Here is a 17,644-nt window from a genome sequence, read left to right as displayed (position 1 = left end):
TGGTTTCCTTTTCTAAGCCACAGTTAGTCACCGTTATCATACACTGATTAAGTGGATTGTTTATTACCAGATTTAAACTGAAGATGAGTTTTAGGTCTTTAAAAATTTTTAAAAAGTAAGTCTTACTAATTTGGTGATTTGCTTTTCAGCTCATGATAAGCAAATTACATTAGAGTTATGGTAAATGAAAAAATACTAACATTAATCAAGTGGTCTTGAGACTATGCTTATGAAAAAGAAAAGCCTGGACTGTCAACAGACGCTCCTTCACACAGGCTGTGAGCCACTCACTTCTCAAAGAACCTTCCTGCAAATGAGTTTCTTCCCTAAAGCTTTCAGAAGGAAGGACATTTTAAAAAAAGCTGAAGTTTTAAAGCTGTCAATAAGTGCACATTTAACACTGAGTAAGGGCTACTATTACTCATTATCCTGTCTCTCTGCTAGTCCAGACCACATTCCAAGAACATGGATTGCATCCTCACCTAGGCTGTGGTTGCTCTGCTCCCTTTTAAGGACAGGAACATCTCACTTGCCCTAAAATCATTTATAACAATGCAAATGCTGTAAGAAAATATAAGTACCTCCTCCTCTTCCTGAGACTCAGTCAGTGGACCATTCCTGGTCTCTTGGAAAAGGATTTTCTTCATTTTCCGGTACTGAAGGTTATCCAATTCGCGTACTGCATCTTTTGTCCTTTGTATGAGGTCTATTAGTACCCTTGGTGGTCGGTCTCGGCGAACAAAATCATGCTAAATTTAAAGGAAATAAAAGACATGGTTTCAGACATGACACTAGTATGGTTAATCTAAAAACAGGGACACAGTGATTTTGTTTTTTTTTTAATACCTGAAATGACGGTTCATATGCAGTCATTGGTCTGTTCATATTCAATAATTAGTAATACCCCTTATGAAGACTCCAAACACAGTGAGTACTGAGTACACTGACTGTGCTCATCACTACATCAAATAACCAAACTATGGCTACGTACTATGAGTTTTGATGCGTAGGCTGCAAAATGTTTTGTTCAGAAGTCAAGAATGCAGAGTACAGAGAAGTGAGGCAAAATCACATTGCTACTTGAAACTCACGTGCATATGTACACACGTGCACAGGCACATCAGTAGCAGGAGAAGCTGGATAGTGGATGGAGAGGTACGACACCTGGCTGACCCTTTGCAAGCTCTCTTTACCCCTGACTCCCTGATACACTTTTCTGTCTGAAATTAAACAGTTTGGACCAGGGTCAGGTTTTCTGAGCTCTCCAAGCAACACAGCTCACCTGTCCCTTCCTGAGCTCATTTACTTGAAGCATACTAGGTACAAGAAGGTGCCACTTCAATCCTTACAAAGGCAGAGAACTTCACAATGAACAAAACGCATAAAGGACAAAGAACAGAATCATAGAGTCATTTAGGTTGGAAAACACTTCTAAGATTAGAGTCCAACTGTTAACCTCGCACTGCTGAGTCCACCACTAAACCATGTCTGTAAGTGCCACTTCTACACACCCTCTAAATACCTCCAGGGATGGCGACTCAAACACTTCCTTAGGCAGCTTGTTCCAATGCTTGGTATCAGTAGCAAAACAAACCACCCTTCCCATGGCCACCCACCTCCTGCCAGAGCAAAGTCTCCCTAGAAACAGATGAAGTGGAAGAAACTGCTCACCTGGTTGTTCCACTAAGAATCAATCCTGATTACGTAAGACTACCTGCCTAACCTACATGCAAGTTTATCCTGCATCTATCTATTCCAATTTATAGAGAAAAACAGTAAGGAGACTGCAACATTTATTTATACTTAAAGCATCTGTAGCCAGAGTTAAAATCAAATCAGATTCTTACCAACTTCTGCTAAGGATGTACTAGAAGCGTAAGTTTTAAGTGCAGACTTAACAATAAACTCTTAAATGGACTTTAAGTACCTGATTAAAGGCAGTCAAGTTCAAGAACTAATACATCCAACTGTAGCTGGAGTAACCAATACAGGAAACCCAGTCCTCCTTAAACCAGGAGTCTTGCGTACAAAGAAGTTGAAAAGATAAGCTGATCATCTTTTAATGATTTGTAAATAAACATGGAGAGCATCATGCCACAGGCTTATTTCTTGTTTTTAATTGAATTCAAATTGTTGGGCATTTGAGTTTCGCTAATGGGGACGGCTAGTCATTTCACTATCAATTTTTTGCTAGTAGTGATGGTGTTTATTTTTGAATTATAGCTAAAAGTTCAAAACATCATTTCACACAGAAGCAAAATTAATCATTCCTGCTCCTCAATGCAGATAACCAACATTTATTTGTCTGTAAACAGTAGCAATACGCAGTTTATTTATGATTAGAAAAAAAAAAGCTAGCCATTTTTATCTCATCGTAGATAATTTTTAGAAAGCAGTCATGCACATGGAACAATGAACCTGAACTGAAATCCACCCTAACAGCGCATATCCTTGTTTCACTGGAAAGACTATGCACTTCATATTCAGGCTCTACTCAAATATTACAGTTTCCATGTGGTTGTATTGTACAGCAGATGCACAGAAGTGAAAATCAAACAAAAAAGCTCTTGCATTCTGACTGCTAACTTGCATTATCTAATTGTCTCCATTCCATTAAAAGATGTAGTCACCCCTCTGCTGGGTACTGTACAACTCTTAAGAAATGATGGCTGAAATGACTTAATTTGTATACTTTCTCCAAATTGCAAGAAAAAAAAAAAAAGAACCAATAAATCCCAGACTTAAATGGAGGACGAGGTTAGTCTAAAGGCAGGTAGCATGTTGGCTAGAAGAGTGATTACTAGAACTCAAACCTCCTGGGAATGTTATGCAAGCTGAGAAAAACAGGGAGAAAGCATTTAAAACAAGTTCTATAATTGCTTGTATTTTTACAAGTGAAAAATATTAGTGAGAGTTTTTGGTTGTAGGTTTGGGTTTTAGGGATTTTTTTTGTTCGTTTGAGTTTTTTTTGTTGTTGTTATTGGGGTTTTTTTCCTTTCTTACTATCAACTACCTTTTACTTCAGTCATTTGACTATTTCCATCTAGGATAATGTACCAAAACAATTAATTTTCAAACACACCATTTAAAAGTCAGTTCCCTTTAAGAAAAGGTGGCCACAAAAAATTTGCTTTATCCCTGTTTACTGCACCCAAGTGAAAAGCCCTCACAAGAGAAAAAGATCTTCAATCTTACAATCTAAAAAGCTTCAGGGAGAACTACTGCAGGAGGGAACATGTAGGGTATTGTTCTCAAAGTCTGAAACTGAATTCAAAGCCTGAATATACATGATTTAAGAATAAGATCTCAGCTCCAATTGTCTGTACAGACTCCAACCTAAGGTACTCATGAAATCATATCCTTCAATGAACTTACACTATTCCTAGAGAGCAGAAAGGCTGCCAATCCACATGAATGAATCATTCCAAAACCTACAACATAAACCTATTAGCTGGTCAAAGGCCTGTCAGGGTGCTGCAAGCAGAACCAGAGAACAAAATGCTGGTTATGTGCCACGGCACGAATGTACCACAGGAAAAAAAAAATATATACCAGGCACTGAAAAGAGTACAAACAAGCTTGCTCATCAGCCTTTACCCGAGAGTAAAAGCATCAGAGTTAAATATTCTCTATGGTCCAGGCTTGAAGCAAGGACAGACGCAAGTGCAAAGCTAGCTGTTCAGTAAAGAGTGCAGGATTTTGATTTCTCTCTTCAAGAACCAAGAGGCTCAGAAACATCCATGAAAATGTGTTCTACTGAGCTGAAAGAGCAACAAGAGAAGCCATAAAACGAAGGCTGAATGGTAGCCTTAGAACAAAAATCAGCATGAAAAGGCTGTCAGGTAGACCAGAGCAGCAATCTAACCTACTGTGGAAATTAAGTAAAACGCCCAATGGAGCTAGCAATTCCTCTGCTCAAATATTTAAGGAAAAATTGAGCCCTGTTTACCTGGTGTGGAACAGCAGCTTCCCATGCAATTCTCACCAGCAGCTATGTACGGCAGCCAGAGGAATAGCAGGGCCACTAATCAATTTTAAAGAAAGGAAATACTTAAAAAAAAAAAAAAAAGCAGCAGCCTGATGGAAAAGGGCTGGACAGGATTTCACACATTCCTACCTTCTAACAGAAGGCTGCTCCTGAATTTCCCAGACACAAAGCCCTTGGAGTTATAAGCATTTCTTCTACTTCTCAGGTAAACCAAAACCCAATGACTTAAACTGGAAGTGATTTATGAATCACTGACAAAACTTTGGCAAACTCTGGCCACATCACTCCCATCACAGGTCCCCCTCCTACATGCTTTTGGCAATTACGAACCTGTACAAGGCACTTTCCAAAATGATACAGTTATTTCCAAAACAAGTTCTAATTAATTGGGTTCAGATAATAGGAACTATTAAAGGGATATAAACAACTTTTGGTTTTGGTGGTTTGACAAGGAGAAGAAGTTAACCTGGGCCTATCCTGTTAGTGCCACTTTCAAACAGCTAAGTATGATGTATGAATACAGAAAAGAAGCAAACTTAATACAAGATGTTAATGAATCAAGAGGAATTGCTCAAAACACACCTAGGACAAAAAAAAATAAATGATTGTAAAATAAGAGAGATGCAGAGTATGTTTGCTAAGTAACAATACTAGGACAGATCTACAGTTGGCACTAATCAATGAATTTGTCAGGGCTTCTGTGCCAGACAGCAGTCAAAAGAACACCATATCAGGACCTCTTACTGTAACACCACAGAGCACAGCAAAGCCAGCCTTTCCCAGCTCCTGCATAACCAGACCTGGAGTAACATTTCATGATACGTATATTAGTGTCAGAAATCCCCATCCAGCCAAAGGAACTTTAGACAAAAAAAACAACCAACCAACCAAGTGGATCAGAAAGGCCCAAATGAATGATTTGCAGCAATCGATCAAAAACAAGAGCTGAACTGAGATCAGGCAGAACAAACATAAAAAGATACATATTCAAAAGGTATGAACAGATAAAGAATTAATCATGCTCACATTAGCATTACTAGAGAAAGGAAGGTCAAGATAACCTTCCTGAACTTCATCTGCATCTGTCAAAAAATCAGGCAAGACAGGACAGTTCAGAGCACCCCACACAGAATAATCCTGCTCTGGCCAGGAGATAAAACCAAGTCATACAGTCTCTTTCCATCTCTAATACTCATGTTCCTTTAAATAATCAGCCACTATCTGTAAATCTTTATTAAGAGCTCAATCCTCTGATCGTGTGGAACATAACTCTCAAAGTATTACTAACTCTGCAAGATTTGCTATTGCCTATGCATCTTATGAAGACTGGTTAAGTCTAGATTTTGAGTAGCAATTAAAATGGCTTTTTAGATTTTCTGTCACTTCCACAAATTGCAAGCCTTAAATCTCAATGAAATCGCATATAAGCTTGGTAGCAAGTACTGCCTGTTACACAACAGAAAAATAACATTTTTGCTTACTGGAGAAGGTAAGCAGAAATAAAAAAAGGAGCATCAGCAAATTAAGTTACATTACTTTACACAAAACTGAGTAACTGCTCCAAAAAGGTCTTTGCTTTCACACAAGCTGCACCAAATTATAGTTTCCCCAGTCCCTCTGCCCCCATTTAAAGGGCGAATGGGGTTGTCTCCAGTTTCCTCCTTCATTTCTGTCTGCTTTTTCAGAGACCACTTAGTGCAGCAGCATGGTCACAACTCAGGGCATCCTACCGACAGCACAGTATAGCAGACAGGCTGGTGGAAGTCCCTTCTTCGTCACAGCAGTAGGAAACACACTCTTAAGCCCTGCCTACACAGAAAAATGTTGGTTGGAATTCAGCAGCACAGATTTAACTAACTCAGCTCTGGACCTGTTTGTCCTTGATAATACTTTCAGCTAAAGTATGTGCAGCACAAAAGAAAAAAAAAAAAAAAAAAGAACATTAAATCCTTTTATCCCCCTCCTGCTGACAGGTCCTTCCTTCAGCTAAAAAACCCTGTTACTTACACTACTACCCCCCGAGCCTTGCAAGTTCTCCAATCCAAATTTAACCTCTGCAGAACTCTGGGGTGTAAGAGGAGCAGGGTGCTGGGCTGCTCCCTCAAACAACTCCTCACTCAACAGTGTAACTGTTTTACCACACAGCCTACCTCTACTTTTCTCCAGTAGCTCAACTCTTAAGCATCATCTTATAAAGAGAATTGTGACTGACATGAAAGGCAAAGTCAGGAAATAAAGTTAAACAGCCTAAAATACTCTCCAGAAGACCCCAAAACTCTACTGATTCAGATGAGAGCAAAACTAACAATTTTTTTGAATGGGCAAATGTTTGTTCATCATCTTTAGTACTATAGACAGCTTTTCCCCAAATTTCTGCAAAAGATCTGAAAAATTACCCGCAACAGATCTGTTGATGATGGCCGTTCCTGAGGTATTTTCTGTAAGCAGTAATCAACAAATCCCCTAAAGGAGTCTGACCTGTAAATAAATTTTAAGAAGTTTTAAATTAAGAAGAAGCTTAGGATCTGGAATAGACGCAAACTTATTAGTGCAAGCAAAAGAAAAAAAAAACACAACCTGACTAATTTGTTCTTAAGTTTTAGGGCAGAGAAATTACCCAGACTTTTCCAGATTCTGAGTTAAGTTGATCCCATCAGTTCTTTCAACAGCTAAAGGCTGTTGAAACAAACACAGACACACTATTATTCCCAACCACAAACTGAAAACCAGGCAAGAACTATGTGTACCATTCACTATTTTCAATTTTATCTCAACTCCTTAAAAATAGATGACAATGAAATTATAGTTAACTCAAGAAATGTACTTCTTAAGTCAGCTGATGAAACGGCTCTCTAACCCCTAGAAAGCTTCCCACCATTTGTAGCGCTGGCTCTAAAGTGCCTTGATACAATGATTAGTTCACCAAAATTTTTGGCTAAATATGAGGTTGTGTCACACCTGGAAAGAAGAAAACTCATCTTCTAGGTGCCACTGAACTTGGAAGCAGCATAGAAGTCACCTTACTTACTCCCTATGTTCTCAAAGCCACGGAGAGCACACTGGTGGACTACACACAAACTGCTTGCAATCAGGAATACTGATTCTTACACTGTATTCATAAGTTGTCTCTACTTTGCATTGCAAATCCTACACAGAAGAATGTGGATACCAGTGTACAGATATGAGACCAAGGTCTTCGAACCTTGACAAAATGGACAAAACAGAGATGATTAAGTAAGGAAACCAAAGTGGTTTTGCTAAAATGATTAGCAAAGAAATAATCGCTAGGCATTTAAGCAACATAGTGTAACTGGGGGAACTTCACACCTCTCCAGGAGAAGCTATCGCTTCAAGCCATCTGCAGACTCTGCCAAGCATCACTTGATAGCTACATTCCACTCGGGCACAGAGAACAGGTAACCCCTTTGCTTCCACAGAATAACAAAGCATTCTCGTATCAAAGCTCAGACTCCGGAACAAGCCGGTAGCATGGGCAGTATTTACTGGTCACAATGCTCTGATGACTTTTGAAGTCACTCACTGGAAAAAGATAATCTAATTACCTCTATATCCTGCATACCTCTCCCTTCCCTTTCTCCACATTTCAGTTGCATTACAATGCTAACAACCCCTCTGTCAGGGATCTTTTGCAGCTGGAAACTTTGCTGATGCTGAGCTATGGCTCGCTTAATGCATCCAAGATTACTTTAATTCCTACAGCATCTACAGCCCCGTAATTAACACCTCCACACATTTAGATTGTAGCATAGCCAAAGTGACAGAAGGTCAAAATCGAGCCTGCCTACACAGGAGCACTATTTGAGAACGCAGTCAAAGCACTACACTGCAACAAATACTCTTCTTGTCAGACTTTAGCCATGCAAAGAATGTCACAGAGTATTTTCAGGGAAATATAACAAAAAAACCCACCATCTAGTAATAGCTCTCTTACCATTCATTTGACTGTAACGTAGGGGAATCATTCTGGGCTATGTGATATAAGGCACTCATTGCATTCATGTTGAAAAGTGGAGGCTTCCTTTCAGCTAGAAAGAGAAGAGAAAGGTGTGATAAAGCAGTCTGGAAAGAAAAGGAGAAAAATATGGAAGTATGAGCAAGGTATCACTGCTAAATCAATAGCTCATTACTGTCATCATCACATTTAAGCTAATTATTTTAATATTCTAGGTTAGAGACTTGGACAACCACTCAAGGAAAGCTGCTATTCACTTGAAGAGGGGATGAGAAATCCAGAGAGAATGGGATGCATATTATAAGGAAAAGTTTCCAGTAAATTTTACCTTAACTGCAACATTTCACACCTGACCTACTATGGTACAATCAGCAGAAGCTGACTAAACCAGAGCTTAGACATACATAAATTTCCTGGCCATTACATGGTGTATCAATACCTACAGATCTTTGATGCACTACTGTGGCACCTATATTAAGGAAAAAGAGTGGCTGCCTGTTTCATTTATCATTGGCAGTCACCTGCAAGTGGGACAGTTTGCCAAATTTGCTTGCCAGATGTGTCATTAACTCCCCCTAACTAAAATTCTTCCTAGTCCTTGCACCAAGAGGACACCCACCTACCAGCCCCTCACTTAAGGGGTGCAGCAGATCTCACACAGAAATTGAGAAAGGCTAGTTTTCACCACCATCTAAGGTCAGTCACGCCAATCAGCCAACGATGCCAGGATTTTAAGTTCATGTCAGGTCAGAGCAATCACTTGTCCTTGACATGCAGCATGCATGCAAACCACTGCATTTTCTTTTCTTTAAAGACTACATACTTTTGGCTACACAAGAAATCAAGACATAAGCATTCAAAGAAACCCAAGTGGTGCTCAACAAGAGATTTCCTCCCACTGCTACCTGACTGCACGTTCAGACATGGAATCATGCAAAGGCAAAGTTCAAAGTTAAAAAAGAAGTTTAATACTTCTCAAAAGGGTAATGTTAAAAAAAGCAAACCCATCAACTACGTAAAATGGCTTGGAGGTTCCTGACTGAAAAGCTCCATAAGATATTTTGGGATCAAGACTCAGTGCTAACAAAGGGTAGCATAATATCTATTCTACTACAGTGATCTATGAGAAGCCAGAACACACCTAAACTACACACACACAAAAGAAAATAATCAGTGGCCATGCAGAATAATACAAGTCTAAAACTTCTGATTTTGGTTTTCTTTATATCTAAATACAAACCGTGTCAGCAAGGCATTAGTGCTGGCACATGAAATACAGAGTGATATTACTAGTCATCTACACCATTACCATCTCCATACTGAAGTCAACACTTCTTCCCATTCTGTATGTCCCCTTCTGCTATATATATTTCTGCTGATTAAACATTTATAAATAACATTTTCACTGAACTTGCCCTTGCAACAAGTTCTTGATTACTGCTGTTAAGGTTAAGTATAATCCATATCAATAGTATTTCTGAAAATAATCTACTCAGCACATGCAATATCAATATTCAAACTTAAAATGCACACATCTGCTCTGTATACCTGCTATCACATCTACATCTGCTTCAGGTTGTGTGGATGCGTATCATTTGCCCTTTGCAGTGCAAACCCTTTTCTTCTCATGTAAAGAACCTGTCCACGTTGATTCATGTCACAAACTTTCAGCTGAGATTGAAGATTTTTGTTTTAGAGAGTGAGGAAGTAAGAAGAATTGAAAATTAAATGTAGGTCCCTTCTAACACACAATTCTTAGGACACCAGTTCCCTTGATGTAATAGCTGGATCAACTTTCTCCAAAACCAGCTTGAAATACACAGACTACAAACCAGTTTCCTCTCATAAAAGACTAGAATCCTCTAGCTGTTATGGGAATAACTGAGTACACCAGATTAACAATAAAGCACAGCAGCATTAGTGGCTTGCTCTTGATTTGCCAGTGAGTAAAAGACTTAAACTCAACTGTCAGTGCTTTCCTAGTCAGGCTTCTTAAAGGAAAAAAAAAAAAAAACCAACAAAAAAAGAGAGAGAAAAATACCAAAAAAAATATCTTAAAGAATAAGAATCTTCCATTTTTTTCAGGACCTCCTAATAAACATTGCAGACAATTACTCATCTCAGCTGCCAAGTATTTACTCACCTAACTCAATACACGTGATCCCAAGAGACCAGACATCCACCTTTCCATCATACTGTCCCTCGTCCATAGCAAGGATCACCTCTGGTGCCATCCTACCAACCACAGCGCAGAACATGCAGGTTAGGGGATACAAATTGTGACTCCCAGCACATAGCTTAAAATGAGATGGTTTCATCACCTTCAGCAGCGCAGCAGACGAGAACTTAAAGAGCCAGCATGGAGCTGAGTAAAGCCATGCTGAAATAAAACGATGCTTGCCTGCACTAGCAACTCTTCCAAGAGGCAGTTTAAGAAAGGAAAGTAAATAAGAGGCCAACCTGATCATCTTGCTGTTAGCGCAACATGCTGGCACATGGGAGACCCACACCAATCTCAAAGGCATTGTACCTGCAGGCAGACAGCAAGGTCTGGGAGAGTCCTAAAGGTATCATTTGTACTCCCACCAGAGATGGTGGGTTTTCCATTGGCACACCGGGAGAATTTTCCAGCAGATATACGCAGCCTGTGAGTGTAGCTATGAAAGGAACAGGGAAATCCATAACAGTGGGGAAATATGGTGGTCCAAGATAAAGGGATAAGTAGGGGGAAATGGAAGCAGCAGGCCCAGCCTGCAAAAATTCAGCCTCTTCTGTTCTTCAAAGATGAAGCAGGCTTCTTGCCAAATGGACTTGTTCAGAGGCTGGGCGATAGGTGACCTCCCATCAATGCCTGGGGCATCTGCCATAAAAGTAAGTGGAGCGTAAAGCTATGCTGGTTCACTATGGTAAGAATGCCAAGCACCTGAAGCGACTCGTAAGCAAGTTGCTTCAAAACAGAATTGAAGTAGCTGTGTGACTTAGAGTCTGCATGGCCAGATTAACAGGATTCCCTTTCTCCATGTCGTTGTCTTAGTTCCGTTACCTATGGCAAGCGTTAATAATCTTTAAGCCAATGGCATTACAACAGTCGAAGCATTAACTGGTACCATTTCAAAGTGCTGCACAGCCTACCTCTCTCTACTCATGGGCACTGAGGAAGAACACATTTCCTGAAGAGCTGGACACAGGAATTTTAAGAAAACTGCTCAGTTAATTAAGTTTTTGTGCCAGATATTATTTTCAGATTGTGAAACGCTGGAAATAGAAGAGAGCAGTCTTATAAATATGGAAGTATTGCAGGCTTTACTCACCAGTAAGGCGTTCCCACAAAAGAATTGGCAGGGGAGACTATAGATGCAGACCCAAAATCAGCTAGTTTCACTTGACCTGGTTCTGTTAGAAGAATATTTCCAGCTTTAATATCCCTTTAAAAGAAAAAAAAGAAAATTATACTTCTGGTTCCAGTAGAATAACTTTCAAAAATTTACAAACACAGAAGTCCACTAACTTTTTCTCAATTAAACATTCATAAGAATCTAAGAATATTTAGAAGTCTAGTATTACAGAAAGCTAGAGAAATCAGATCTGTGTGTTTTTGTGGAATGGAAAACCTGGCTGTACCTAGAAAGGACAGGGGGTGAGGGAAGTGAAGAAGAGAGGAGGCATGGGTGCAAGGTTGAGGTCCCAAACTAAGATCCAGGAGAGATGTATTGGGGTACTATGACACCTTATGTCAGCTATGACACCCTTAATACCAGATGTGCTATTTTCATCTTTCAAATGCCCTAGAATTCCTTATCTGATCCTTCTTACAACGCTCTGATAATTCACACATTTAAGAGATTAACGATAATGACACTACTGAAATACAAAAGGTACAAGATCTATTCAATACCTTTGGCACCGTAAGTTTCTCAATTCCAGCAGTAAGCAGGATAATTTCAAATTAACTGCCCATGAAATGCTGCGAAAGGTTAACTCAATTTGCATACCTCCCAAGACACTTGGCAATGACCCCATTCAAAGTTTGAAACAGACTTGTCAGATCTAAAATATTTTTTTCTTTCACCCATCTGACATAAAAGGAAGAGGACTGCTTTAAGAAATTCAAGTCTACTTATACATTGCCAGCTGAAAATCCCAATATAGTGAAAGTTCCTTAAAACCCTGATACAGCAGTTCAAAAACAAAGGGAAAACCGCACACTAGGTATGCTACAGATGCATTCACATGGGCAAAGCTATTTACTTTTGCAAAAGCAGACCTTCAACATAAATGGAATATGTGTAAGGGATTCCGGTCAGTCAGGCTGCTATACACTATATGGTCTGGAATACCTCCTCACTATCTCTTAAAAAAATATAATGTATCTTTCCACAAAAAAAAAAAAATAAAAAAAATCAAACCAATGAAAACATCAGCTTTTCTTATCTGGTGTTCAACCTGTAAACACCTAAATACCAAAGCCACTTACCAGTAGTATTAGACCTCCAACACAATTTACTGTGTATTGCCAAATGCACTCATACTCTGACCCTGTGAAAACTGAGCTAATAAGGTAAATGCGAAGGGAAACAAAGCTATCTTGTATTTGCTGCAGAGGAAAAGCATACACTGAATTATCACACACCAGTTGAAGAATAATAATTTTTGCATAAAACACAACACTGTAGACCCAGAGAACAGCTAAGCTGAAAGACCCTGTAAATGTAGTGTGACACAAACACTGGTGAGATACCTTTGTCTCCAAAAGCCAGCACACAAAAGTCAGAGCTGGGATAAAGGGAGCCACAGAGACAGTTTACTTACAGTATTTCAGCAGCAGAGCCAGAGTAAGAACCTCTATTTCTCTATATCCCCATTCCCAGGAAAGTACTGCTTCAAACTAATACTACGGAGTTTTTTTGCATGCATGTGCTACTCAAAAACATCCTGACCTGTCTTCACGTTTGAGGTCTATGCATCTGTCACTTCTGCAGAGAAGTGCTAAAGATGTCTGGTACGTGCAAGAATGAACACCTCAAAAGTACAAAAGAGACAACGCAGGCTGTCCTCTCTGCTGTCATCTCCACTGCTACTTCTACTGTACAACAACCAGAGGACTTAGCAGCCATGTTACGTATCAGCAAACACATCTGCCAGTAGGTTTGCCTTGTGCCTGCAATTAAACAGGAACTAATCTCACGATTTGCCATGCCAAGGCATGCTGCTAGAACAAAGGGGTGGCAAGGCTATGAGGAGAGCCGGGTGCTGTTCCTGTGTCCCCATGAGGTATCCCCTTACCCTGGCCCTGCTGCCTTTGCCTTCCTGCCCGTGGGGCCTGGATGCTCTGCCCCTGCCAGGCAGCATGTGCTGTACCCTCAGGCTCCCCTGTCGTTGTGCACATCAGTACAGCAGCACCCCTTGCTGCCCAACAACAGCACTAGGACATGACACTCTTCTGTCACTCCTTTTTGAGGCCCAACATCTATCGGGAAACTAGAAATCTCTTGATGGTCTTTTCCAGGAGAGGAGACTTGCCTTCCCATCTCAGGAGTTACAAGGCTTACAGCTCTTGGAAGACAACCAGCTAGACTGAAAGACCCATGTGGTGCCCTCAGCAGCCACCATCCTTATGGCCACTGTGTCAGCAAAATAACTTCTTCCAATTGGAAAGAGAAATAACCAACTTTGGTCTCAATCTGCAATAAACCTGCTAATGGAAATGTGAATGGAAAGTTCACACAGAGCAGCTAGTATTCAGTATGTGAAATGCTGAATTTAAAACACACTAATTGCACCTTCTTAGAAAGTCCTAATGAGTATCGAGAAAAAACAATTCTCAACAGTGCCCATATAGGGCATATATGCAAACAGCTGATCAAAAATAATCTTATTTTAATTTCATGAATTGGAATTAATGTTTAAATTAATATTTCACTTAAATATAATTTAATAACCATGTGTAGATATGCCCCAAATAGTTATTCTAACAAGTGACAAATTATTCCCGTCTCTAAAAATCCCTCACTGACTCAGCCTCAGATATACGAATTTTCTGTCTCAAGCTTGCCAGTAGACTACAAAGATGCTTTTAGCCCATAAATCAGTCTCAAGCTGCCTCATTATGATGACTCTCTACTCATTACAGTAATCTACATCCATTTCACAAGTCCCTGAGATATCAGTAGTACCCAAAATTAGAACAAAAAAAAACATAAAATGAGAACATGCAACATTGTTGACAAGTGAGTCAAAAAAATCCAAACTCCTGAAAAATACCCATTATGAAAGACAGATCTAGAAGCTACCTCCACAAGCAGCCTTTTACAAAAATCTTCCTCTGCCTGTGTGCTCTGACTTCTCCTAAGGTAGTTTTACCCTTGACTTAGGCTTTCATTGACTGGTTTCTGAAAGCATGAAGTTTTACTTACTCATAACAAAATTCGCACTATGTCTAGTCTTAAAAATAGTCTAGTTCTATCACTCCACTTTATTTGGCAAATTTAGGGTGATTTTTCCTGTCTGTGTTTACTGCCAACATTCAGGTGCATCCCTTGTTACCAGGTATACCTGGTATAGAGAAAAATTGCTGATGTGGAAGAGATTCAGCACAGGATATAGCCACATGAGATTATTTAGACCAAAAAAATGCTTTCCTTATTAGCCAGCAACTGTTATTTATACATCTGCCCTGGCATTAGGAGTACCGACATGTCTATTAGATAAAATTTTGGTAGAATAACCTTTACCAAAGTTGCTTAAACACAGCAAAGCAGTTTTCAGGCTCTACAGAGTGGAAGACGGAAGGACATCCAATAGCACCAGGCGCTAGCCTTACCTATGAATCTTACAGTGAGAGTGCAGGTAGGCCAGCCCCTGCAAGGCACCGTGGGTGATGGCAGCAATCTCCACTTCCTGAAGTGGCTTCTTGTGAACTACAGAAATAATTCAAGAAAAACCGTAAAAAGGTCAGTGTGATCTTTTCCTGAGAAAGCGTTTTTAAAGAGAAGGAACTCCACCAGTTTTGCAAATATAAGGTGAACATCATCTTCCTTGTACTAATTTCCTACAGCCTGACAGCCACTAGCAGCTCTGAGTCTATGCACAGCCTGTGCATGTATTTCACATCATAGGAAACTGTATTTTTCTTTACATTCCTGTTAGGGCCAACAGTTACTGTTAACACCAGGAGATGTGTCTGAGTGCAGCTTGCCAAATGTATTTGAAATGCTCATTTGGTCCTTCGCAAAGAAAACTTAATACTTTTTTTCCTCCAACAGCCAAAAAACAGGAAAATGAGGTGAGAAACAACAGCCACAAAGAGGTGTCCCCCAAAGTACACTCCTGTATCCCTAAACATGACCAGCCTGTGACTTGGCTGACTGTACCCTAGATACAAAAAAGATACAGCCCACAGCGTACTAGTTTTTACAAACTTTGGCTTAGATTCTCTATTCCTCTGCAGGTGCTGCTGTTCTAGTTTTGAGGTCACAAGTCTTTTGTCCTATAAAATAATCCGTAATTATTCCTACAAACTGCAAGTCAAGGACAAAGGCAATCCCTGCAGGTTTTTGTTACGGGTATTCAGAAAACAGGCAGCCTGCTTCAGTCATCAAGGTGGAACAAATTACAGGAACATAGCTATATACATTTACACCTTCATTTTACAATATATAAACGTGCATGCCAACCATACGTAGCACTGGCCTCCTGGGAAAGTCTCAGCTTACCCTTGGTATCACAAACACAGGCACTGTAGCTACGGAATGGAGTAGCATAGACAGACCGCCTCTACCATCTGCAAAATACCAGTCTGTGAGAAAACAGCCTCCCACTGTACTCAGAAGGGGCACTAGGAAAAAGAAAATCAAAGACTATATAAAACTTACCCTCTAGCAAATCTGAAGCTGATCCTAAACAGTACTCCATAACCAACTGCAAGAAAAAAAAGCATGCTCTTAAATTATAGGGTAGATGCTCACCCAAACAGTTACTACTTGAATGGCTAAGAAATAGTAGAAGCAAATAAAACCTGAAGTTGCAAGAAATGCAGCAAGTGATGAACAAAATAAAATGCTCCAAATATTCCAGCAATGCCAAGACATCTTTCATTGTTGTAAAGAAGGTTGAGGCACTGCAAAGACCGTGGGGAGATACTGTAGAGAGTGTTACATAATAATTGTTTAATCTGCATGAATACAGAGGCCTCCCTCAGAGAAGCAGGGATTTGTTCCAATATCCTAAATACCTATTCTCTTTAAATTACCTGGAACCTTCTTCAGAAGAAAGAGACTACAGGCAGCACGGGATGAATACTGCTGCATGTAAAGACACTTTGTGTATTCAATATTTGATTGCTGTACTATACGTTTTCTGCTCATGAAGACCTCTAAATGCCACATCATTCACTCACCCATGCTGTATGCTCTTTCAGGTAACAGCCCTTATACTCTATAGTGTTGGGGTGCTTCAGCTGTTGTAGAAACTTGACTTCTTTGATGATATCCTGCCACTTCTAGTAAAAAAAAAAAAAAAAAAAAAGAGCAAAAAAGCATAAATACATTTCTCTACTTCATCCCCTACATACTCTCATACACCACACATTGTAGGACAGTCTGAAAAGCAACCACAAAATTATTTTACAATGTGAAGACTTTACAATGTAAGACACTAACAATCTAGGTGTCATAGCTGCAAAAACACAGCTCTGTATCTGCTGTCTGGATCTCTATTGCTGCACTGAGACCCCCTCCCAAGCCTTATTTAAACAGACAGAGGAGTGCAAAAGTTGTGGGGGTTTTCCCTCATTTTAACTGCAATACATTTTACTTAAAGCATTGCTTCTGTTTTGCATATTGAACTGTCTGGTGGTCTCAACCTTGGTAACATCTGCCCCAAGAGACAACAGCACCTATAATACGTGCTAGAAGTAGTAGCAGTTAACTGTTCACCTTCCTTTTGTAAAGCAGCACAAAGCCACTGACATTCGGAAGACCATAGCACATGTGGGAGACCAACAGGTAAGCAAGGAAAAAATGAGTTGATAACATCCCTGCTTGCTCTTAAGGCAAAACACATTCTCCGGTGCACATCAATGCACCAATTCAATTGAACAGAGCCAATCCAAATTCAAGGCACCCCAACACAAAAGTAAGAGGAGCAACTAACAAGCAACAATTGAAATGAGACTGATATTCTGAATACAAGGTCTATGCAATCGTAGATTATAGATCCTGAACAGTGTTTCAAGCAGCTCCAAGTTTCAGTCCATGCCTCAGAGTGTTATGGTTGTGGTTCCAATAGTCAGTGTGCTCTTTATGCACTTACTACTGAAATTATTACCATGGTGAAATAACCACCATACAAGCATTCTGAATTGCCATTCATTTCCTTAAACTGAACTATTTATCAAAATTTGCATAAACTCATTTTCCTTCTACAAACCTCCATGCTTCCTATGGAAGCGAGCAACAGTTACCGCATTAAAAAGCTGGTCTGCTAGGGTCAAATAAAATATACAGCTAATTTCACTGTTCAGATTTGCATTATAGTTGCAACAACTTCTGCATGCAGAATTGGCTTTATTCACCTTACCTCATTCGTTTGCTTTCCACTATAGGACATTTTCTTGACTGCCACCACCTCATTAGTGTGGGAATTTGTAGCCTACAGCAGGGAGGAAAAAATAGATTGAAAAAAAG

The 17,644-nt window shown here is 39.8% G+C and overlaps 1 protein-coding gene across 3 annotated transcripts in view; it reads right to left on the bottom strand.

Annotated features, from left to right (window-relative positions):
- The window catches only part of TAOK3 (TAO kinase 3), a 93,021-nt gene that overhangs the window by 28,631 nt on the left and 46,746 nt on the right, over window positions 1–17,644 (bottom strand). For all 3 annotated transcript variants that reach the window (XM_055796890.1, XM_055796888.1, XM_055796889.1), the window contains 9 exons: window positions 17,538–17,609; window positions 16,357–16,458; window positions 15,833–15,878; window positions 14,782–14,878; window positions 11,273–11,386; window positions 10,105–10,196; window positions 7,941–8,034; window positions 6,385–6,466; window positions 582–749 (listed from right to left, as the gene is read on the bottom strand). In XM_055796890.1, the coding sequence (XP_055652865.1) occupies window positions 582–749; window positions 6,385–6,466; window positions 7,941–8,034; window positions 10,105–10,196; window positions 11,273–11,386; window positions 14,782–14,878; window positions 15,833–15,878; window positions 16,357–16,458; window positions 17,538–17,609 (867 nt within the window). The remainder of the gene's footprint in view (window positions 1–581; window positions 750–6,384; window positions 6,467–7,940; window positions 8,035–10,104; window positions 10,197–11,272; window positions 11,387–14,781; window positions 14,879–15,832; window positions 15,879–16,356; window positions 16,459–17,537; window positions 17,610–17,644) is intronic.

Source organism: Falco peregrinus, chromosome 2 (genome assembly GCF_023634155.1).
Source record: "Falco peregrinus isolate bFalPer1 chromosome 2, bFalPer1.pri, whole genome shotgun sequence".
NCBI lineage: Eukaryota > Metazoa > Chordata > Aves > Falconiformes > Falconidae > Falco > Falco peregrinus.
The sequence above is the reverse complement of the archived record's forward strand: the minus strand, read 5'-3'. Positions and strand labels throughout refer to the sequence as shown.